The 23,874-nt window shown below is 39.8% G+C and overlaps 1 protein-coding gene across 1 annotated transcript in view; it reads right to left on the bottom strand.

The window, feature by feature from the left end:
* Positions 1–284: 284 nt before the first annotated feature.
* Positions 285–23,874, bottom strand: part of egfl6 (EGF-like-domain, multiple 6) — a 32,120-nt gene continuing 8,530 nt past the window's right edge. Inside the window, 11 exon segments of the mRNA XM_036575544.1 lie at positions 285–867; positions 2,074–2,336; positions 3,363–3,458; positions 3,540–3,602; positions 10,713–10,824; positions 10,826–10,989; positions 13,818–13,880; positions 15,128–15,250; positions 15,336–15,470; positions 16,857–16,976; positions 19,567–19,686. Of these exon segments, the coding sequence (XP_036431437.1) occupies positions 760–867; positions 2,074–2,336; positions 3,363–3,458; positions 3,540–3,602; positions 10,713–10,824; positions 10,826–10,989; positions 13,818–13,880; positions 15,128–15,250; positions 15,336–15,470; positions 16,857–16,976; positions 19,567–19,686 (1,367 nt within the window). The 3' untranslated portion in view covers positions 285–759.

Genomic DNA, 23,874 nt, shown 5'->3' with positions numbered 1-23,874 from the left:
AATAATAATTATAAGAAATAATATTTCTAATAAACATTCTTGTCTGGTGTTATTGAATGTTGCCATCTGTTTTTTATTTATATATATTTTTTTTTATTTTAGTTTTGAAGGGCACTCTTATTTTGTAATCTGTGATTTAAAACAAAACACAAGGCTGTTTTTTCCAGTTTGAACGAGTATAGTGCACAGTGCTATTAAATGGCTTAATGGTGCAGTTTTCTGCATTTAATTTCAGTTAAAAATGTGACAAATGTGGAAAAAAAAGTAAACAAATGAGAGGCAGCTTTAAAAAAACAACAAAATTTTAATATGTGAAGGCAAAATTTACAGCAGCTATAATTTTACAGTTTTGATGGTACAAACAGTGGATATTTATCTTATAACTTTCAGGATGAACGAAGAATAATGTTGATAATCATATTGCAGATTAATTTATCACAGCAAGCTTTTCATGAAGGCTTCAGTACTTTTGCTACTTAGTGTCTTTGAACACTGAGCGACAGCAAAACGCTGCTTTGTATGATTTTAAAAAATGTAGTTGTTACAGAACATGAGGCTCATTGCAGCTGACCATCGCTGGACACCTCATTCTCCACAACGAGCACCATTAAAGGATAAAGCTCAGAAAAACACACACAAACACACGAAGAAGCACCGTTTTAACAAACATCATATCATACTGTACTCATACTGTACTGTATCAAGCCAGTAACGCTGACATTCCGGTATGTTCTTTCTTTATCTTTTCTGATATCTCCTCTAAAAGATGACGGCTTCATCGTCCTGACAGCTTCCTGAGATCAGCACCACGTTGTCCAGCCCAATTTCTCCAGCGACCAGCTTCCCACGCGTTCCCTCAAAGATGATCTGAGGGAAACAAAACAAAACAGAAACATTCCCTTCAGTTTTAAAGAGTGTCACAAACATCTAATGAAACCACTGATCTGCAGTTCTTTCAGTCTGCACTGGAGCCAGTGTAACTAATACGTGACGCTGCATGATATTCTGTCCATACTGGAACACTGTGACGTTGACATACCATAATATTGTTTTTTTTAGCCATATTTTTAGGGATAGTTGATATTATAATAAGCATTACATCCACAATACATAGCATTTATTTATTTATTTATTTATGTATGTATGTATGTATGTATGTATGTATATATGTTCTGTTTTATGGTCTGTACTGATGGTCTGTATCCAGGACCTGACTGTTAACTGTAATGTATGTAATTTACTGGGAGCTTCAGACAATTTTTAAAAAACAAAAACCATAAAATCTAAATAAACAAAAGTCTCCTTTTCTTTCTCCATTCTGTGTACAGTTTCCTTTTGTGTGATTTAAGAGCGCGAAATAAAACAAAACAGTCAAATCAGAACAAACATTATAGAGTATCAACACTTAGGAAGCTTATTAACTTTATTAATGTTAATGTATTAACTTTATTAATAATGACCTATTCACCTTATTAATACTGACTTAATTACTGTATTAATGATAAATTATTCACTTTATTAATGTTAACTTATAAACTTTATTAATAATGACCTATTCACCTTATTAATACTGACTTAATTACTGCATTAATGCTAAATTACTCACTTTATTAATGTTAACTTATTAACTTTATTAATGCTCTTATTAACTTTATTAGTGCTAACCTATTCACTTTATTAATACTGACTTATTTACTGTATTAATGCTCAGATATTTGCTATATTAATGCTAACTCACTTTAATAATGCTAACTTATTAACTGTATTAATGCACATTTCTTAACTATTAATGACTTTGTAACTTTATTAATGCTGTTTTAACTTTATTAATGCTAACATTTATATTATTGCTGACGTATTTATTAATGCTGATAACTTTATTGATGCTAACTTATTAATTAAATTGATGATAATTTATTAGCATTACTAATGCTAACTTATTAAATTCATTAATGCTGACTTATTAACTTCACTGACACTAACTTATCATCTTATATGGTGAAATATTTGGAGAAATACTGCAATACTGAATCAGTGTTGTCCAGCAGTGCTAATGTGTCTGATGTAGCTGACCATCTCAGGTGCTCTGTCCTTCCAGGTGATGGTGACGCTGTCGGTCTGCCAGTCCTCGTTACGGCTGTGTGCTTTCTCCCACACGGCGTGGTCACTGTGGTCCAGCATCACGCGTAGGGTTCCCACCTGCGGGCCTGCGATTCGGAAACTGAATTTCAGGCAGAATGGGCCCTGCTGGACGAGGTCGGTGAGGAGCAGCCGCAGCCTGGCACTTTCTCTCCGATTACCCACAAGCCCACTGAGGGCCATGTAGTACTGCAGTCCTGAAGAGAACACAAACGTCCAGCTTCAGCAAAACGGAACTCAACTCTGCTGCTAACCAAATCAATAGAATTCATCTTTAAGTAAAAAAAAAATCCAAGCTGTTCCAAACAAATTGTTACAAAGTAACCAAGGCAACACAATCTTTTGTAAATAAGTGTTCTCAAACTCTCTTTGGGAGTCTTTGTTTACATGCAAAGATTTTCTCCAATCTAATTGAATTCAGTCTGATTACAGATTCAGACTGAGTGTTTATTCTCACTCTACTCAACACTCTGATGAAAATCTCCATTTACATGCTAACTACAAGTAATCAGATCCAAAATTATGCACATGCATAGAGAACCACTTAGTGCTGATGTTACCATGACAACCAGCATCACGTGAGTCCGGTCAGAGTGAGATGAGCAGCAGTGAGCAGTGCTTGTGTTTTTAATCACTTTAAAATGATGTCAGACTCAGGAAAACGTCCTTCACATGTCCTTATTAAAGAAGGCCGAGAGGAAGACGTCGTGTTCTGAGACACATAAGCTGGACGTCCGTCCCACCGCCGTCTTTTAAAGACCAGAGCATAAACTTCGTCTCCTCTGCAGACCAGTTTCTGCTCCGCCATGTTGAACGGTATAAACTTTCACTATGACGCGACGAACATGATCAGAACGGACTTAAACTTTCCGATAGGGAATGTAATCAGATACAGGCATTTACACGGATATTATTCTTCTATTTAACGGATTATTTACAGGATTACCCACCTCGATCAGTCGGATAGAAAATGTATTGCTAATGGCTTCAATCAGACTAGACTATTCCGACTGAGCTATTATTCAGATTATTAACGGATTATTAGGCTGCATGTAAACATGGCTAGTAGCTCCAGTAGTGTTGCACAGTTGGCATGTAGAGAGATTTCACTTAACATGAAGTTTTTGGTGACCAACTACAAAGGTTACCATTTGTGAGATGATCAAAGTTATGAAATATATAAGCAGATATTGATGTAAATACCCAATATCCGTACACAGTACCGTTCTCGTGGTATTGGACGGTCCAGTCCAGATCATCCTCCTTGTCCTGCACCCACTCACATGCTCCCGAATCAAAGTTACAGTCGGTCAGCAGTCCTGTTCAGGAACATGTGTGAATATACACCACACTCGGACTGTAAACAGGACGACACTCATAAAGCTGAAAATCAATCTTACTTTCCTGTAGAGGAGCCGCATTGATCTCCTTAAACTCTGCACTGTAGACGGACTCATCTGGAACTGAAATGAAAAACATTTGAAGGGTGTCAACTTGGTTCCTTCTTTAATGTCAAATAAAAAACATTGGGCCTTATTCACCAGCTGTTCTTAAACCGGGGTTACACCACACGACTGTTCCCTGATTTTAGCCCTGAGTCTCAGTCTGAGTCTGAGCTGTTCGGCTCTAGTCTGCAGATTTTTGGGTCAGTCGGAGTCGACAGTTGGAGAGAGAGTCGAGTCGTATATGAGGGGCGCAGACTCAGATTTTTGGCCTCCTGATCGCGTTTCAGACCAGTCAGAGTTTATCAAATGTTTGATTTTTTTGACCCGACTCTGAGTGTAATCTAGTGTAAACTGGTCAACAACTCAATCTGAACAGATTCCTGCAACAACCAATCAAAACTGAGAGTGTGAAAGAAGAAAATACAGCAAGTAAACAAAGAAAAAGTGGTGAAAAGTCTCTCACGTGTGGAGCGAAGCTTTTTAGTGAGCTGAGTTTAAGGCACAATCGAGTTTATGTACATTTAAAACTCTAAAAAATACCAACAGATCTCATTTTTAAATCCATGATCCACTTAAACATGTTTTTTCCTGCTGCTTCTTTACTGTTTCAGCGCAAACAATCACCACCGGTGGGCCACCCAGAAAACACTGAGCAAAACGCCAGTGGACCACCAGCTTTGCCATCAGCGGGCTGACCGTGGTCTACTATACTCTTGCTATCAGGGACTGTACTACAATAAAAGCTAAGGCTAACATTGTTTACATGATGCATTGGCCAAAGTCTTGCTTGTGCTACTGGAACTAGAAACTGGCTTGCATGTAACTTTGTCTCCATAATCCAAAATCTCTCACAGATTTATAGTCTAGTTACTGTAAAAAGTCCTGATTAGGCAGAGAAGTTGAGTTTCTCTAATCTTTAACTCTATTATTATATTTTTACAAATCTAACAATCATCAGCACAAGCCAGAAATATGGCACCAAGAGCTCTGCAGGCAAGACTGACCGAGTGAAAGGCATCTGAGCAACGTGTTAAAGGAAATACCCCTGACTAGTTTGCAAATATTTCCACATAAAAATGCAGACGAGGGCTTTGAGAGTGCGAGTGGCTGCTTGCCCATGTGTCAGCCCCCCCTCCCTTTCATTTCACCTGAGACTCAGGTACGCCTGTTCTCTGGCAGAACCAGGTGTAGCTGAGCTTGGCTGAGTGAAACAGCTCTGGCAGGGGGCTTTTGTTAGCAGTGGATTTAAATCCTGATGACAGAGCCTCCAGCCAACAGCTGTTCTGGAGGGCGGTAATAAAAGCCTCGTCGGGTGGGCGGGTGGGGGTTGTTTCCTTAGGTGCTTTTTCGCCTCAGGTGTGGAATTTCCCCCCCCCGTGGCTGATGGATGTCTCAGGCCTGTCTCCTCTTGCTCAAGGAGACCGACATAAGCTCCAAGACAAAGACTTGAACCTCTTTAAATCGTGGAGCGTCTCGCAGAAACGAACTTAGTAATTCCGCAAAAAAAGCAACAGTTTGGTGAATTTTTTTCTGAATTCCCTCCTTTATCCCAAATGTAGTTGATCAGCAAAGGCATACTTGGTGTCTAAAGTCTTTAGCTTTGCATTGGAGGTACAAGGCTGATGTAGTTAAGTAATGCAACCACACTAATTAGCATTGAGAGTTGGGGAAACCATCAGAAACCACATAGAAAGCACAAAAAAAGACCAAAACATGACATTTTTGGTTAGGCTAACTCAGCTAAGCTAAAGACTGAATGCTGTATTCTGTGATTTTACTTACAGCTCTAATCATCGCCCCGGTTTTAACTCTGAACGCAAAGCTAAACCCGCACAGCTCCAGCTCAGTGCGACTCAGGAGATGCAGGAACGTTTACACTAAGCTGCTGTTGTGTCCATAAATGATGCAACATTTAATAAAGCTGCATATTTGGTTGCCACAAGGAAATATTAAAGCATAAGCCGACAGCGGCTTCAGGTTATTCAGTTAAACGTGTAAACATCGTGTCCTTCTATACTAGATATTTTTCCATGGAGACTGCGGCAGGTAGAGGTGGGAATCGCTCGGCACCTCACGATTCGATTCGATTATGGTTCAGAGGCTGCGATGCGCTTATAAATCGATTATCGATGCATCTTTTTTTTTATACAGGATTTTTTCTCATGGTACTTTTACAGCAAAGTGTTTGTAATGATCCATAATGAATTTACTTCTTGTATCTTTTATTAATAAATCAAACGGAAGTGATGTGCCAAGTGAACTGGAAGGCTCTCATTCACTGCTCTTGTTTGGAGACGCTGCTGCCACTCATCTGTGATAAAATACGCCGCTACGGTGAAACAATGGATGGTAATGGATGTCCACGCAGCCTATCACAGCTATTCTACCAGTTTTATTCAGTGATTTCTTAATCTCGGTTTTGGTCTCGTTGTAGAGAGCGGGGGGGGGGTCGCTGTGTCAGTAAAATATCTTTGAGACTGGACGATGTATCTCGGCTCCAATGTGTGCAACACAGCACGAAAGCCCTGGTTCTTAAAGACTGGACGCAAATCCTTGGCAATAAAAGTTGCGATAGAGTTTGTAATTCGCTTCCAAGTTGGGGGGAAGCTTTGACATCACTTACTCAATGGTCCTCTGGTTGGCAGCAACTACAACCGGGTGGAAAACAGGTGGAAACATGTAATATGGCTTCTTTTGTTTATCGTTTCCAAAATATTTTGGTTTAGTGTGACACAACTGGCATATAGTGTGGCTCCCGTCCAGGTCCTTTTTCCCTACATCTCCATAGAAGCCAAAGTGCTTCCATACACTAGCCTTTAATGCAGAGGCTGGCGGTCGGATTTCTCGCTCATCCGTTTTGTCTTTATGTGCCGCCACAGACTGTCCGGGTGCTGCTCTTCCGCACTTCCAAGTTCCGCCTTTTGCGTTCCATCAACGTTATGTTATAAATTAAATATTTAGAAAATCGATTTTTAACATTTGTGAATCGATTCAGAATCGTTCATGTCCGCATCGCGATGCATCTATGAATCGATCCCCCCTCCCCCCCACACCCCCACCCCTAGCAGCAGGCTGCTGTTGCATTTCCATGGCAGCAGGTTTATAGATTGGCTCTGAACATGTTATGGTGAGGGGCACATTAGTCAGTTGTTTCTAGTGACTTGATTTGTGGTACGACCAAATTTAGCTAAATTATGGTTAACTAGTGGTAACTAAATACTTAAAGACTTTTAAGACGTACAAACTTACGCAAAACCGGTGCAACCCAGTCCAGAACCTCAGATTGTCAGAACATGGGCAAATCTTTTACTGTCACAGCTGTTACGTTTTATTATTACAGCCAATTAATCAATTATTAGTCAATTAAATCACATGAATAATCAACCATGTATAAAAAACCTGTTTGTTTTGGCAGCCCTGTTTGAACGGCCCCACTGCTCTAAAAAAAGGCCCGGCTAGGTCCTCTCTGACAGGTTGACGGATCAGTTCTGCCACTCCTTGGCTTTCCCAGGCCTCTGTCTCTTTGGTGAGCTTGACCCCACAGACCCTCTTTTCCCTGCAGTAGCTCACGCTTGCCTTCACTTGCAATTTAGAGGCGACAGTCTAGAGTTTCCTATAATGAGGAGGATATACAGGGTGATCCTTTTACCCTCACAAAAGAGAAAAGGGTGCATTTAAGAGGCTGTGAACACCACGTTACATCGAAAGTGTCACAGTGAATTAACAGGCAGAACATAGAACACTTGTTGTACTTTTGGTTTGCTAACACCTGATGATTATTAGACTTTAAGGTAGAATTTGAGATGTGAATGATTCACCACTGACTGACAAATAAACAATAGTTTGACCAAAGCTATCAGTTAAATTATTTGCCGTAATGTTTATTTCATTTCCAATAAACAGCACTTCCCATTTGTATAGGCGAGTTTATCATTCAAGAACTTTAGAATATAGAACTTTCAGTGGCTCATTATACACTGGTCAGGCATAACGTTATGACCGCCTCCTTGTTTCTACACTCATTGTCCATTTTATCAGCTCCACTTACTATATAGGTGCACTTTGTAGTTCTACAGTTACAGACTGTAGTCCATCTGTTTCTCTGATACTTTGTTAGCCCCCTTTTACCCTGTTCTTCAGTGGTCAGGACCCCCATGGACCCTCACAGAGCAGGAACTATTTGGGTGGTGGGTCATTCTCAGCACTGCAGTAACACTGACCTGGTGGTGGTGTGTTAGTGTGTGTTGCGCTGGTCTGAGTGGATCAGACACAGCAGTGCTTCTGGAGTCTGTAAACACCTCATTGTCACTGCTGGACTGAGAATAGTCCACCAACCAAAAATATCCAGCCAACAGCGTCCTGTGGGCAGCATCCTGTGACCACTGATGAAGGACTAGAGGATGACCAACACAAACTGTGCAGCAGCAGATGAGCTATCGTCTCTGACTTTACATCTACAAGGTGGATTGACAAGGTAGGAGTGTCTTCGGAAGGCAGCATAAGGCAGCTGCCTTCTAAGGTGCCTTATTTTGACCAAATCTGAAGGCAGCATAGCATTAACCTTTACTTGTGAATTCTGAAATACACATAAAAATGGTTTCATGATTTTTCGTATTTAAATTTTTTTGGGGAAAAAAACTGAGCAAGCATACTTTGCATTTTGTTGCCTTAAGGCAACAGCATGTGACAATAAAACAGCCACATTCATCATCCAGGTCTGAAAAAAAAAAACATGCATAACAGCTGTTTACCAGCGTTTTACCAGCAAATGTTTGGGTGACCCCAAAAAGTAAAATAAAGTTTAAACAGATTTTCTACAGAAAACTGCAAATTTTATTGCACAATTCCAATTTATTTGCCAAGTTTAACATATTTGAAAAAAATTACATATAAAATATAAAAGGTGACTTAATTCTTTTATGTTATGTTGCATGTTTTTGTTTTTTTTTGCAAACATGTTCAACTCAGCAAATAAACAGTGGACCACAGCGAAAGCCCCCCGTACCTCCCACATTCAGCCAGCTAAAGATGCGTTCACGTCTGTTGCCGCACTGGAACAGTGCTTTATAGAACACAGAGATGTATGAATATAATTATGATAAAAACATTGACTTTAAATGTAAAAATGTTATAAAAAAGTGCCCAATTTGTCTTATAGTGGTGCATTAATTCACTCTCATTATTAGCACACTGTAGTTCCATTGTCACATGCTGTTGTCATATGGCAACAAATATATTTTATTATTTTAGATAGAAATATGAATGAAATATGAAATTGTAACATTCACACAGACTGTGTGTCAATTATTTCTTGTAATTGTTGTGTATAAAACAGGCTTTGAGAGTGTTTCAGACGCCAGACCATGTAATGCCTGTGTGATATATGAGAAAAGAGGCACAGGCTGCAACAGGAAGTCATGTGAGCAGAACAACGTGTAACATTTTACACATCAGGCCTTTTGGTTCTTAAAAGAATTGAAAAATTGACTTCAATGTTGTAGCTGAGCGAAAAAATACAATAATGCAATTGTTACCATACGGCAACATCATGCAGGGAAAGGTTAAATCCAACAATAGTCCAAAGATCTATTCTATGATCAGGAGAGGGAAAGAGTTCTGGCAGGTGCTCAGTATATTTCAAGATAGTCTCCTGCACTGTTAGAAATAAAGGTTCTGTTCAGGTACATTTTTCGTTCATCAAGGTACAAACAGTGTAAATGTTCCCTCAAAGCTCCAACAGTGGTTTTAAGGTCTGATTGTGAACCTTAAATAAGTGTTTTCCAGGTGAAAAGTTCGTATTTGTACCTTTTCATAACCGAATGTTTTAAACAGAACAGTAAAATAAAAGCCTGGAGACGAGACGGGGTGTGTGGAGTCAGTACAGCTTAGAACATATCATTTCAGTGGATTATGGTTCAGTTATGTTCCCTGACTAAAGGTACTGAGATGAACCCTTGAGGGTTCCACTCCAGTGATAAGAGGGGAACTGACCCAGAGACATGTATGTGCTGCAACACTGTCTGCTAATGTAATTAAATGTATTTCCTGTAGTCTTTGGCTGGAACACTGTCCTGCTCTGATCCATAGCCGGCTGTGGTGGTGCATGTAGTGACATGTCCTTAACACGGTAGACCAGACATCCTGACTGACCTCTGACCTTCTACAGAGAAACAGCAATCTGGAAGTTAATGCTAAATCCCTGGAGGGCCTCAAAACAAAGCTAGCCCTGAGAATCTTTCCCTCCTTTTCCTTTGTTGACTCCAAAAGTACTAGACAGCTCTATACTGAGCCAGGCTGCAGTAAATCATGCAATCCCGTTGATAAATGTGGCGGCGGAGGTCGAGTTTCAGTGCTTCCTGGAGGAGCCGAGCCTTCTCACCTCACAGATCTGGAAGTGCTCGCTTAACCCACATCTTCTGCCACAGTTTTAAACAGGAATTCAAAATCTCTGCATAATTAAATGTTTAAGTCCTTCAGTAGTTTCATGTGAAACGCTCCATTCTAGAGATTCAAGTCAGAATTGTTCACAGTGATGGTGATAGGAACCAGACGTTCACCTCTAAAAGCTCCCAGAAAGTTATTAAAGTTACATGAAGTGGTTATGAATTCACTGCCTGATGACTGAGACACTGTTTTATGATGTTTTGAGAAGCTTTTGGCTTTACAATGCATTCATGGTGGAGGGATACATAATATGCAGGGCGTTGTGAGGCAAAATAGTCCCCAGATGTATTTTTTTAGATTTATAACTATTTTACCATCATCAACATTCCATATAAAAACTTGGAGGACATGTAGTTCACAATAAACCACTTGAAATGGCTTTGTTTACATTTCGACCACTGAATTATGGGGTAATAAAAACAAATAAAAATCCCCTTTAAGGTTATTAGAGGTACCTGATGATTGAAATGTGTGAAATTATTACAGTGTAGACTTTTAGTAAACTGCCTTTGTGCTTGGCCACACATTACATCCAGTTAACAGCTAAAAATATTATATATTAATTATATTAGACGGTTATTGGGCACCTGTTAACATGTAAGGCCGATAACATAACTGAGGACAAATCCCAACTCTTTGCTGTCTAATCAAAATCATTATCAGCAAACTTCATTGATCACTCACAGAACACATCTCCTCTGGGGTTCAACTTCTCACCATCCACTTGGTTCCCCTCGTTCTCACCGTCGTCCTCCTCCTCCTCCTCTTCCTCCTCTTCCTCCTCGTCTTTTTCCTGTGCTGGGGAAAACTGGAGCGTCTTCCTCAGAAGGCCCGATGTACACTTCTCCATCGTAATCAAACGGCTGCAGACGAAGCCTGGGTAGCTGGGTCACTTTGGGCTCCGGGATGGTGTTGTCAAACTTCCCGAGAATGCGAGGCCTGGAGGGAGTATCTGGGATCGCTGCAGGGGGAGCCCAGAAGATTACAAATGCACAGTCAATTCCAATACTTGGAAGAAGCTTCCTCTACTTAGCTTCTGTATCACCAACCTTAATTAAGGCTGGGTGTCCCAAAAGCATCGTGTTACAAAGATCAGTTTGAACAGAAATGTTGGAAAGAAGTGATTGTGACCGACTTAATATAAGGCTAAACTATAAATAATGAAAGAAACCAAAACATGCGTTCATCGAGACGCATCATGAGTTTTAGGAAAACAGTAAAACTGCTAACACGTTCGTTTATCTGATGCTTGTTAATGACGCCTTTAGAGGGCGGCGCTGAGCGGCGTTCGTTTGTTTGATGGTTGTTAATGACGACTTTAGAGGGCGGCGCTGAGCGACGTTCGTTTATTTGATGGTTGTTAATGACGCCTTTAGAGGGCGGCGCTGAGCTACGTTCGTTTATTTGATGGTTGTTAATGACGCCTTTAGAGGGCGGCGCTGAGCGACGTTTGTTTATTTGATGGTTGTTAATGACGCCTTTAGAGGGCGGCGCTGAGCGACGTTTGTTTGATGGTTGTTAATGACGCCTTTAGAGGGCGGCGCTGAGCGACGTTTGTTTATTTGATGGTTGTTAATGACGCCTTTAGAGGGCGCCGCTGAGCGACGTTTGTTTGTTTGATGGTTGTTAATGACGCCTTTAGAGGGCGGCGCTGAGTGACATTTGTTTGTTTGATGGCTGTTATTGACGCCTTTAGAGGGCGGCGCTGAGTGACGTTTGTTTATCTGATGCATGTTAATGACGCCTTTAGAGGGCAGCGCTGAGCGGCGTTTGTTTGTTTGATGGTTGTTAATGATGCCTTTAGAGGGCGGCGCTGAGCGACGTTTGTTTATTTGATGGTTGTTAATGACCCCTTTAGAGGGCGGCGCTGAGAGACATTCGTTTGTTTGATGGTTGTTAATGACGCCTTTAGAGGGCGGTGCTGAGCGACAGTTGTTTGTTTGATGGTTGTTAATGACGCCTTTAGAGGGCGGCGCTGAGCGACGTTCGTTTATTTGATGGTTGTTAATGACGCCTTTAGAGGGCGGCGCTGAGCGACGTTCGTTTGTTTGATGGTTGTTAATGACGCCTTTAGAGGGCGGCGCTGAGAGACGTTCGTTTGTTTGATGGTTGTTAATGACGCCTTTAGAGGGCGGCGCTGAGAGATGTTCGTTTGTTTGATGGTTGTTAATGATCTGTATTTTTACAGTTTGCTAGAGTTTACCAAGGTAACACTGGTGTAAATAACACTAATGTTATTAGCTTGAATGCTAACACTGCCCCATTTTTGAGAACTGCACCATTAAATTTGAGATGCTCTTGGGTTACAGCAGTCTTTACAATGCTTCTGAGAAACCCCCTCATGAAGGGTGGTCTTTTTTGTAAATTTACAGGTAATACTTAAAAAGTATTACTTTGGCATCTCATGTAATGCTTTAGGGTAATGCTTGGGAACAGATCTGGTCTCCATGCTATATGTAGATCTTGATTTTAAAGCCAGCAAATTTAGTCTTGATTTAAATCATGCCAGTTTATCATGACACACCAAGTAGAGGAGAACAAAAATGCTTATGTTTTTTCTCTTTCTCAGCTTCTGGCAGCTAAATGTCAAACTTTTGACTGTGTATTCTGAAATAATTACTTGTTTCTTCAAAATTTCGACTTAGCAACTTGAAATAAAGAAATGTCAGAAATTTTACTAAGTATCTTAAAATAATTACTTATTTGTACCAAATTTGGAAATAGTATCTCAATATGATGACATTTTCTCAAAAAATTGTCGTAGCATCTTGATATAATTACTTATTTTCACAAAATAGTATCTCAGAATGATGATTTATTTTATCTAGAAATTTAACTTAGTATCATAAATAATTACTTAATTTCTCTAGAAATTTGACTTATCATCTCAAAATAACAACTTTTCTTGCTCAGAAATTTTACTTATCTTGCAATTTTGTTATTAAGACGAAATCTCGACAATTTAAAAATAAGAAATTATTTTAACAACAAGTAGTTATTTTCAGGTAAAGTCGAAGTTATATGTCATTATTTTGACACAGTAAGTCAAATTGTTGACAGGCTGCTACCAGAAACAGAGAGACAGAGAAAACACAGGTGTGATTTCTGTTTCCTCTATCTGGCTGGAATGGGCTTTCTGTAACAAGCAGTGCAGTGTGGAGGATCTGCGGTGCAGTGTGGAGAGAGCGGTGCAGTGTGGAGGATCTGCGGTGCAGTGTGGAGAGGATCTGCGGTGCAGTGTGGAGGATCTGCGGTGCAATGTGGAGGATCTGCGGTGCAGTGTGGAGAGGATCTGCGGTGCAGTGTGGAGGATCTGTGGTGCAGTGTGGAGGATCTGCAGTGCAGTGTGGAGAGAGTGGTGCAGTGTGGAGGATCTGTGGTGCAGTGTGGAGGATCTGCAGTGCAGTGTGGAGAGAGTGGTGCAGTGTGGAGGATCTGCAGTGCAGTGTGGAGGATCTGTGGTGCAGTGCGTAGGATCTGCAGTGCAGTGTGGAGGATCTGTGGTGCAGTGCGTAGGATCTGCAGTGCAGTGTGGTATCATGCGATCACAGAGCAGAAAGTCAGCTTTGGATGAAGCACATACTAAACAGCAAGCTAGTGTTTGGCAATGCTGGGTCTCGTGGTACAAAGCAGCAACACGATCTGCTAATGTGAGGTCAGTCTTGCTTTCTGCCCTGAGTTAGAAACGGCATAGAAACTGTTCTCAAGCCAGAACGTGGGGTTAATATCTGCAAAAGGAGAACTGGACCCAGACGCAGCAATCAAGCCAGAGTCTCCGTGCTGCCTCACCATTAGGAAACTCGTCTGCACTGCCTTTGTCTCCGTCCCAGGAGCTGCGATAAAAAGGCTTTACTACAGAAAACAGAGAAAGTCTTCATTCACACAGAGCTCCTCTGGTGCTCGAGGCATTTCTGAAAGAATCAGCCGTCTCCTCTAGAACACTGGGAGAACCGAGATAACCGGGATGACTGAGGTTCTTGCTGGGACTCTCTCTCGACAGATAACACGGACGTGTCTTTGCCCACGTGCTCCCATCACTGGGTCGGGCACAGAGCAGATATTTACACAGGTGGGATTCCAATCGCGGGCCTTTCCCTTCCCTCCACATCTGCGGAGTTCAGGAGGCTCCAAAAACAGGAAACGGCTTTTGGCAGCTCAAACTCGCTGCGTCCCTTTATGAAAAATATAGCCTCTACAGTGAAGGATGTCAGAGGGACCGCTGAGAGAAAAGAAACTCTCACTCATGAAAGTACCGTTTATAACATTTACTGTAACAGTCACTTCACTGTCATCAGCAAAAATCAGCAAAATCATCCCAAATCTGTCCATTTCTTATTTTGAGATTTTGTAAAAAATATTATAAGACTAATTAACTTATTTCTAAACTTTTTTGTCCTTGTTTTAAGTATTTTTTCTAGTGCACGTCTTACTCCATTAGCAAATAATTTTGCTTGTTTCATTATTTTTTTTTTTAAAAAGCAAAGATATTTGCATTAGGCTACATTATCTGCATTATTTTTGAGAAAAAACAAACATATCTGCATTATTTCATGAAAAGAAGCAAAATTATCTGCATTATTAAAAAAAAATAAAAATATCGGCATATTTCCTGATAAAAAAGCAAGCATATTTGCATTATTTCTGAAATGAAACATTATATCATTGAAATGAGCAAAATTATACACATTGTTTTTGAAAAAACAAAAATATCTGCTTTATGTCTTGAGAAAAAGTCAAAATATTTGCATTATTTCTTGAAATAAGCAAAATGAATCTGCATTAATTCTTGAAATCGGCAAAATTATCTGCACTATTTCATGAAATTAGCTAAACTTTCTGCCTTATCTTTTAAAATAAGATATATTATCTACATTTCTTGAAAAGAGGTAAATCATTTGGCAGTGGTATACAACGCTATATAAAACGACTTTAAAACAAGTAAAAAAATGTCTAGAAATATATAAAATTAATCTTATAATATTTTTACATCAATCTCAAAGTGAGAAATATTAGATATTTAGTCTAGATTTAAGATGATTTCACTTGCGAAGGAGTGCTTTACTTCCTGCGTCGGTCCAAAATGTTGGCGGAACCCTTACCTGAACAGTCGAACCCGCTGCCGCGGAACCCCTGCTTGCACTTGCACTTGTAGGACCCCTGTGTGTTTATACACTCTGCATGGCGGCTGCATTTATGCGTGTTGGACACGCACTCGTTAACGTCTGAAAGGTAAAACACGCTCAGATGAGTAACTGACTGAATATATGCGTCGTACACTCAGAGAACACGAACACGGGTTCTTCTTACCCACACAGTCGTATTTGCCGTTGACGTATTTGAGGTCGTATCCCCCCTGGCACTTGCAGTAGTAGCTCCCGAAGGTGTTGACACACTGCCGGTTGTATGGACACTGGTTCTTTCCGGTCACGCATTCATCAATGTCTGACAACAGAAATGGGTTTAGCAGTTGCCTCATTGCTGGGCTGCAGGTTTACAGCCTCCTGTCACTTTTTAAACAGAAATCAGGCCCATTTATGTAAGAAGTTTCTACTGAGCCTTTGAATTATTTGAGGTAGTATGTTCTCCATCTTCCATAAACAGCTTTGCTGGCTCTGAATCTTAAGGGGAACCTATTATGCTCATTTTCAATGTTCATAAGTTTATTTTCGGGCTTTACTAGAATATATTTACACTTAAATGTTCCCGAAAATACATGGATCCGGTCAGCGTCTTTGCCACACGCTACAACACTGAACACACTCCTTCTCCTCCAGTAGCCGCTGTGCACTGTGTGAGGGGGCAGAGCAAGCCGGTAGGTGGGCAGTAAGGACTGTGTTACACGATTGAGTCATCCTGTAACGAAGGAAAAGGGCTGGAATTCCAACAAGGCGTTTCAGGCAGCTGAGAAAAGTGGGTTCTGTGGGAGAGAGGTTCTCCTTCTGGAAGGAACGCTGGGCTTTGGGACTTTGCAGAACGTTTACATACACAAAAAGCTACATAACACACTAAAGGAAAGAGAAAAACCGGAAAAGCATAATAGGTCCCCTTTAACTGTTGCCCTGACACCATGCTTCCTACTAACTTTAAAGGAGAACTGATTTCTGGGTAAGTCCTGGATAAGAAATAGATTGGTAAGTCATTCAGAGTAATTTGGTGTGAAATACTCTGTTCTGGAGAACCAGACGTCCACCTCTAAAAGCTCCCTCACAGAAAGTTCCTACATGAAATGGTTATGAATTCACTGCCTGATGACTGAGACACTGTTTTATGATAGTTTTGAGAAGATTTTTGCCTTAAACTCCAACAAGGACAAACAGTGCAAAGAACATTGACGAAAAGCTATTTGGGTGCTAATGGCACCCCCTTGTGGATAATTTTCAGCTTGCTGAAGGTGAGTGAGTGAAGGTGTTGCAGGCCAGTTCCTCAAGGTGCTTCACATACGAAAAAGCACCATAATACAGTTTAGCAGTATATTGAGCAGCTGGAAATGTATTCATAAATAGAGATTATAGGCTACCAGACTGTTTTAGAGACCTGATCTGTGAATAATGGCAAAATATTGTCACTGTTGTAACAAAACCTCATATTTCTGAAATTACAGCTTAATAAGAGGAGAAAAAATGTACTTCCATGTAATTTAAGCTAATTTCTGTGGGTATATTCACTGCAACGTTTACTCACAATGTTAAGGAAATGGAAATGGGTTATGAGGTTTAGATTTGATGTGGATGTGAAAGCCGTGTTGCCAGGTAAAGTAACGGGTTGTCATGGTAACGGACGGATTTAAGAGGTGAATGAGTGCTGCCTCTGTAACAGGGCTGAGCTCACCCGCGCAGGTTTTCCCGTCTGGGCCGAGCTGCAGGCCAGCAGAGGGACACAGGCAGCGGATTTCCCCCTCAACCTCCTCACAGCCGTACTGACAGTGAGCCAGAGCGCACGTCCTGGAGTCTGTACAACACAACACAGCACAACACAGCACATTAACACACTGTCGCCGCCGACCACAGCACTGAGAGGCACATTCACCTCAGACCTGGCCTGAAGCAGAGGCGGGCAAAGTACACTAATCCAGTACAGAGTGAAGCAGAGATATTACTGCAGGAGCAGTGAAAGTGCTCTGTTTACATTTTTACCTGGGTGAAAGTACAGAACTTGATTTTAAATTCACTCAAGTATCAAAAGAAAAAGTATTGAGAGATATTCATACAATCTGGCATTTCTATTCATGCGTGTTTAGTTTAGTTAAAGAGTCAAATTTTACTTCCTATCCAAACGTCTGTAATATTCTAGTTAGAGTCAATATGATTAAGCTATTTAAGCAGTAGAACACAGAAGGAGTGTGTTATCGCCAATAACATCACAGCCGTGATGTTATTGGCGATAACACACTCCTCGAGTGTTCTACTGCTTTAATACAACAGTTAAATAAATACAGTAATAAATTAATAAACTGGGCCGTGAACGCGGCGTTTAATATGTTTTAATGTTCGCAGTTCCTTCACCAAATTATAGTTCCTTAACGAGCAGCTTGTTGCTACGTCAGAGTAACGAGCTCCCCCCACTCGCTGCTCAGCCAGCAGTTCGTTCTCCAGCTCCTTACACTAAATTCCCAAACTGTCATCACCACTGAGCAGCTTTTCTGTTTCTTATTTAGGCAGTTTTATGGCTCAGTCTGATTTGGTCAGACTCTGAAGATCAGACTACACGTTTGGCGAATGGTATTCGGTTCATGTCTGGCTGATTCCAGGTTGTTTAGGTGTTCTCGTTGCTTAGCAACGCCGTCTCAGCGGAGTGATACAGTGTTTGTGAAAAAAAACGTGATGTTATGGTGAAATAACAGCACAGTTAGAACACTTCTCAACCAATCAGCTCGCATGGCCGAAACTAACTGTTGTATAAAGTGGAGCTAAAACAAAGTAGAACCTTATACGCATGAATTAGCATGGTGCTAATTGTATGTTAAATCATCACACACTTGCCTCAAACTGTAATGAGTAGTCTCTTATGGACTGATTGGACTTCAGTTTTCAGGGTAGGGCTTTAGTTACAGGTGCGCTATGATTGGTTTAATTTATTTGTGAAAGAGCTTCGTATTCTTTCATATTTCATATTTTTTCTACTGAATTAGTTCAATCTTTTGTCCCATAGTAAAAAAAAACAGTTAAAAAACTCAATAAATTATTCATAGCTTAGATGTGTATAAAGATTATGTTATGATCTACTTAAACCCAAGGTATTAACTGGGATATTAATAAGCTAAATATGTATGAAATCATCATTTTTATGATTTTACTTTCTATCTGGAGGTGGCTGTCCCAAATGCTATACCCCTACATTTCAATATGTAAAAATAATATTTACATTTTCCTTGTTTTTTCAGTGTTTTTTTTAAAGGTCTTTTTGATTTAAAGTGAAGCTGAAATATTTATTTATTTATTATATAATATTTATTTATTTATTATATATTTAAACTTTAAAAAGAGTTTTAGTCTGTAGGCGGAGCCTTATTTTAGCCATGGCCCTGTATTTAAGAGCAGGAAGTGAGGCTGCATCCTGGAGGCTGGTGAGCAGTTAGATCCCATTGTTTTGGAGTAAATGTGTCCCAAAGTCTGAAAATCAGTGTCTAATATGAAAAACTGTCACTATCAAAACACACTTTTATTGCAAGTAAGTAAACTTTTTTGTAGTTTAGTGATTTTGTCTGTGTACAGCCGTTTAAAGTTGTGTTTACCAGTCATGTACTGGTTAGCAGTTTTGAGTTATGATCAAAATTAGCAAAAATTGTCACTACCGAAACAATAATGACTAAAACATTTGGTAAAGTCTCAGTAATGTTATGATTGTTTTGGTAGTGACAAAATGAAATGCTCGTTTGTTTCATTTGTTGGAATCATCATTTGTTTAAATAAAATTAGGTATAGGGTCACTCAAAGCAAAAAGATTTTAGTCTAAAGTCCAAAAAGGTTAAAAGTCTGAAATGTGTTTTGAGCTCTGACTTTGAACCGATTCAGAAGAATGAGCCATACTGTGAAAAATATAGCTTTTACTCCACAAGATCATGCAGAAAGTAGGAGAGTAAAAAACAGGATATTTTACTGTAAAATCTAGCGGGTGAAAAGTTTATATACTACAAGGCTACAACTACTAAAGAGATAGTTTAGCAAAACAGAAAATGTACAAAATCTTACACCAAATGCAGTTGATCAACTACGACCTGTTTGGTGTCGGAAGTTTAGTTTTGCTAAATAGAGTTGACACGTAATAGAACCTTATGCGCTGGAATTAGCATGGTGCTAACTGCGCGCCTAAATCATCACACACATGCGTCAAACCATAAGTCTCTTATCAACTTGATTATGTGGTGTCTGACCCTGTATGACACACTGTTGTCTATAAACATAGACTAAAGTACAGTGAACTCTCCATGTCTGCAGTTCTACAAACCACCAGTTGGGCCGTCAGTGTGATAATAACGGCCACTTTATGGTGGTTCATCTTCATATGTTCACCTTCCATGTTGAGATAAGTGGGCACTCACTTGCACAGGAGCCGTCGGGCATGAGGGTGTATCCGTTCAGGCAGTAGCACATGTAGCTGCCGAACGTGTTCATGCAGCGGTGTTCACACGGCCGAGGCTTCAGACCGCATTCGTTCAAATCTGCAGCCAGAAAGAACAACAGCGAGAGGTCAGTAACAGAATAGAGAAGAAGAGAGACGAACATGACCTCAGAGAACAGGACAGGAAACGGGCAAGTAGGTGAATTTCAAACTAGGAATGAACTAAATGACCATTATATTATAATTTATAACATTATACTTTTAAATCCATTTTTATTTAGGTTTCTTTCATATTTCAGCTTTGTTTCAGTTCATTTTAAGGGCGCTTTAAATGGTCCATATCATGGGAAATAAAGGAGTTTGAAGAAATATGTAAACATTGTAAACAAAGGTTTAACACACACACATTCACTCCCCTGTCCATACCGTCCATATGGGGTCACTAAACTGCAAAACCAGCCCGTTTTGAATTCACTGTTTCTGTGATGAATCAACTTTACATACACCGAACAGGCGTAACATCATGACCACCTCCTTGTTTCTACACTCAGTGTCCATTTTATCAGCTCCACTTACTATATAGGTGCACTTTGTAGTTCTACAGTTACAGACTGTAGTCCATCTGTTTCTCTGATACTTTGTTAGCCCCCTTTTACCCTGTTCTTCAGTGGTCAGGACCCCCATGGACCCTCACAGAGCAGGTACTATTTGGGTGGTGGATCATTCTCAGCACTGCAGTAACACTGACGTGGTGGTGGTGTGTTAGTGTGTGTTGCGCTGGTCTGAGTGGATCAGGCACAGCAGTGCTGCTGGAGTTTTTAAACACCTCAGTGTTGCTGCTGGACTGAGAATAGTCCACCAACCAAAGTGTCCAGCCAACAGCGTCCTGTGGGCAGCGTCCTGTGACCACTGATGAAGGACTAGAGGATGACCAACACAAACTGTGCAGCAGCAGATGAGCTATCGTCTCTGACTTTACATCTACAAGGTGGACTGACAAGGTAGGAGTGTCTAATAGAGTGGACAGTGAGTGGACACAGTGTTTAAAAACTCCAGCAGCACTGCTGTGTCTGATCTACTTGTACCAGCGCAACACACACTAACACACCACCACGTCAGAGAAACAGATGGACTACAGTCTGTAACTGTAGAACTACAAAGTGCACCTATATAGTAAGTGGGGCTGATAAAATGGACAATGAGTGTAGAAACAAGGAGGTGGTCAGAATGTTATGACTGATCGGTGTATATCCAGCAGTGTAGCCCCGCCCACTCCCAGCAAAGTTATAAGGAGTGTTTCAGCTCTGAGTGCTTTCTGAATGAGGCACAATACAAGACAGCCAATCAGAACAGAGCTACATGTGTTGTAAGTATGCCTGCTCTCCTCCTACAGCAGTGATGCAGATCTCTGAGTGAGATTTTCCATTGTCCCTGATAGCAAGAGGACAGTGAACCACTGTCGGCCCACTAATGGCAAAGCTGGTGGTCCACTGGTGTTTTGCTCAGTGTTTTCCAGGTGGCCCACTGACGGTTAAGCAGAGTAATAGACAAAATTCCACTTATCATCACTCATTTTGCACTCACAGTCCAATTTACTGATTTTTCCTTCCTTCCTTTCTTTAGTTATGGGTCATTCTACAGAAACGTCCACTTTTCTATCTGTCCATAGGAGTCACTGGTGTTACTGATCCTCATTGGTGTTACACATAATAAAGGAACACCAGAGACATTTTTAATGAACAATGCATTTTACAAAATGGCTGCTACAGACCATCAAACCACACGTTGTCAATCATGGAATATCCACTAAAATATGTAATTTAATCCATTTGTATTCTATTTTTTCACAGTTACCTCAGAATAAAGTCGGGTCACACCAGAGACTTCAGCTAAAAGCTTCATATGAAATCATGAGCTAAATGAGAAAATCTCTGATAACTGAAAGACTCAGTGGACTCACCATGAGCTTTTCTTCATAGATCCTCAGAAAACAGGTAAAAGGAAGTCGAGTGATGTCATCAGTGTGACTTTTATTTCAAAATAAGAGATTTTTGTTATTTTGCAGTAACACCAGTGACACGACTCCTGGGGACAACAACTTTCATTATATATTTTATAATATTTATTTGGCATTTCTTTTCTTTATTCATTTAAATCATATATTCCATAGTCATGTAGAGATTATTGCAGTTAAAATTGCAGAAAAATGTGTTTTTACCTCAAAATATGGCCTCAGCCTTCACACATGACTGTGAGGACGAGCTCTTCTGTGGTGCTTGGAGTTCTAGATAATTGATTTAAAAACCAATGTTGCTAAATTGAGGCTCAAGAAGGTGTAATTAAAATAATGTATTGTTTTATTTTAAAATATAAATAAATTGTAACCCAAGTGTAATATATCTGTAAACGCCAGGGACACAAAAATAGACGTTTCTGTAGAATGACCCATATACTTTGTAAATTAGTTTAGTAAATCATTTTAATCCAGGACAGTGTCAGCAACGACATTTTCCATAAAATCATTTTATTTTAGACCTAGTCATTTTTTCTGTCAGTTGTTTGTAATATTTTCTTTTATTTTCTAAAATAAAAGTCTCTGTGCATTTAAAATCTTTGAGGAGATTAAAAACTAGTTAGAGCTTGTATGCAGGACAGTAATCTGGGTGGTCCGATGGTGGACCAGCAGCTGCAAACAGGCAATGGTGTGCCGACCTCATCAAGCCAGTGGACCAACATATGCTGCTATCTGGGGTAGGACAAATTGTTAGAACACTGTCTCACTGATGCTGCACTGAGGCAAGTTTAGAGGACACAGATTTAAATCAAGCTGAGTGAAATCGAGTGACTGGAGCTGCAGCAGCAAAAAGACAATATTACTAAACTTACAGTGGGAGCTTATTTTTATTTCTGCTTTGCTTCATAATTCATACAGACGGTATGCAGGGTAGTGGGGGAAAGGAGCGTGGTTTATAAATGGGGAGCAACAATTTATACTTTGCATAATCGTGCATATTCATAGATCTTTACATTCTTAATGAGCGTTGAGGTTTGTTGGGCATAACAATAAAACGTACAAATATTCAGCATAGATTGATTTGTTGTGTGTTAAATCATGACTTTAAAGACTGCTATAGAATGAATCTGCTTCAATTTTTGATTTTTGTGTTTTAAAAACATATTTTATGTAGTATTTAGTAATAGTAATAGTAAAACTCTGGTAAGCTTTTCTGAGGATATGATGACAACAGCTCAGTGTTCCAGAACAACTGACAACTCATAAAATAGGCCAAATGAAGGTGAGTTATGGAGAACCTGCAAACAACAATAACAAGGGAATGAATAACTGCATGAACAGGAAAGTAACAAGCACTTTGCTGCTGTCGGTACAAAACCTCATATCTCCAAAATGGTAACTTTACAGGAGAAGGAAAAACATACTTTACTTTTAATGTAAGTCAATGGAACTTTTTTCCAAGTCATTTTGAGTCGTTTCTTTTGGTCCATTTATCATGAAATTTACACACAATGTAAACAGTAACAGCCATTTTCAAATTAAACGACAAAAATGGAGATACGACAAAAAATGAGATACGACAAAAATGGAGATACAAGTTTTTGTTCTGACAACAGCAACTTGTTTGTTTGTACCTATATTATAGTTTAACAGCATTTCATTAAATTTGCTGTTGTGCTGGTGCACTTTGTCAGTTCTAATGACCCCATTAAATAAACAAATAAAATATGAAAACAGTATATTGTGTTGTGTACTGTGTATCACATCAGGTATTGCAACATTACATTTCTGCCACATCGTCCACCCCTAACCACTTATGCTCGTTGGTATATTTTGGTTTGTCCATCTGAATTTACATACCCAAATCATAAGACAAATATTCAGTAACTGAATGAAATAAATGTAAATTTTTGTTTTTTTTGTAAAAGTTCCCCTCAAATTAACAGAACGTGTTTTATGATCTTTGTTTTTTCTTATAAAAATAATTTGTACAGAGCAGATCACTGAAGAGACGCCGTCTGAGATCCAGTTTACAGCCCAGATTTGTGGAAGAAAGGGTCGACTTTCAGTAGAAAAAAAAGTTGCGAGTTCAGCTTCTTATATTATAAAGTTACATTAAAAAATTACATCACCCATCTATTTAGACTGGAAAGAAGACAGTTACAGCCTCATACGACCCCCACCTTTAGAATGTAGCTTATGAAATATGAAAGTTATGAAGTAAAGAATATGACAAAGTGCATTTTGGAACCACCGGTAGTCCCAAGGAGTTAA

The sequence above is a fragment of the Colossoma macropomum genome, unplaced genomic scaffold (assembly GCF_904425465.1).
Source record: "Colossoma macropomum unplaced genomic scaffold, Colossoma_macropomum, whole genome shotgun sequence".
In the NCBI taxonomy this organism is placed as follows: Eukaryota; Metazoa; Chordata; class Actinopteri; order Characiformes; family Serrasalmidae; genus Colossoma; species Colossoma macropomum.
The sequence above is the reverse complement of the archived record's forward strand: the minus strand, read 5'-3'. Positions and strand labels throughout refer to the sequence as shown.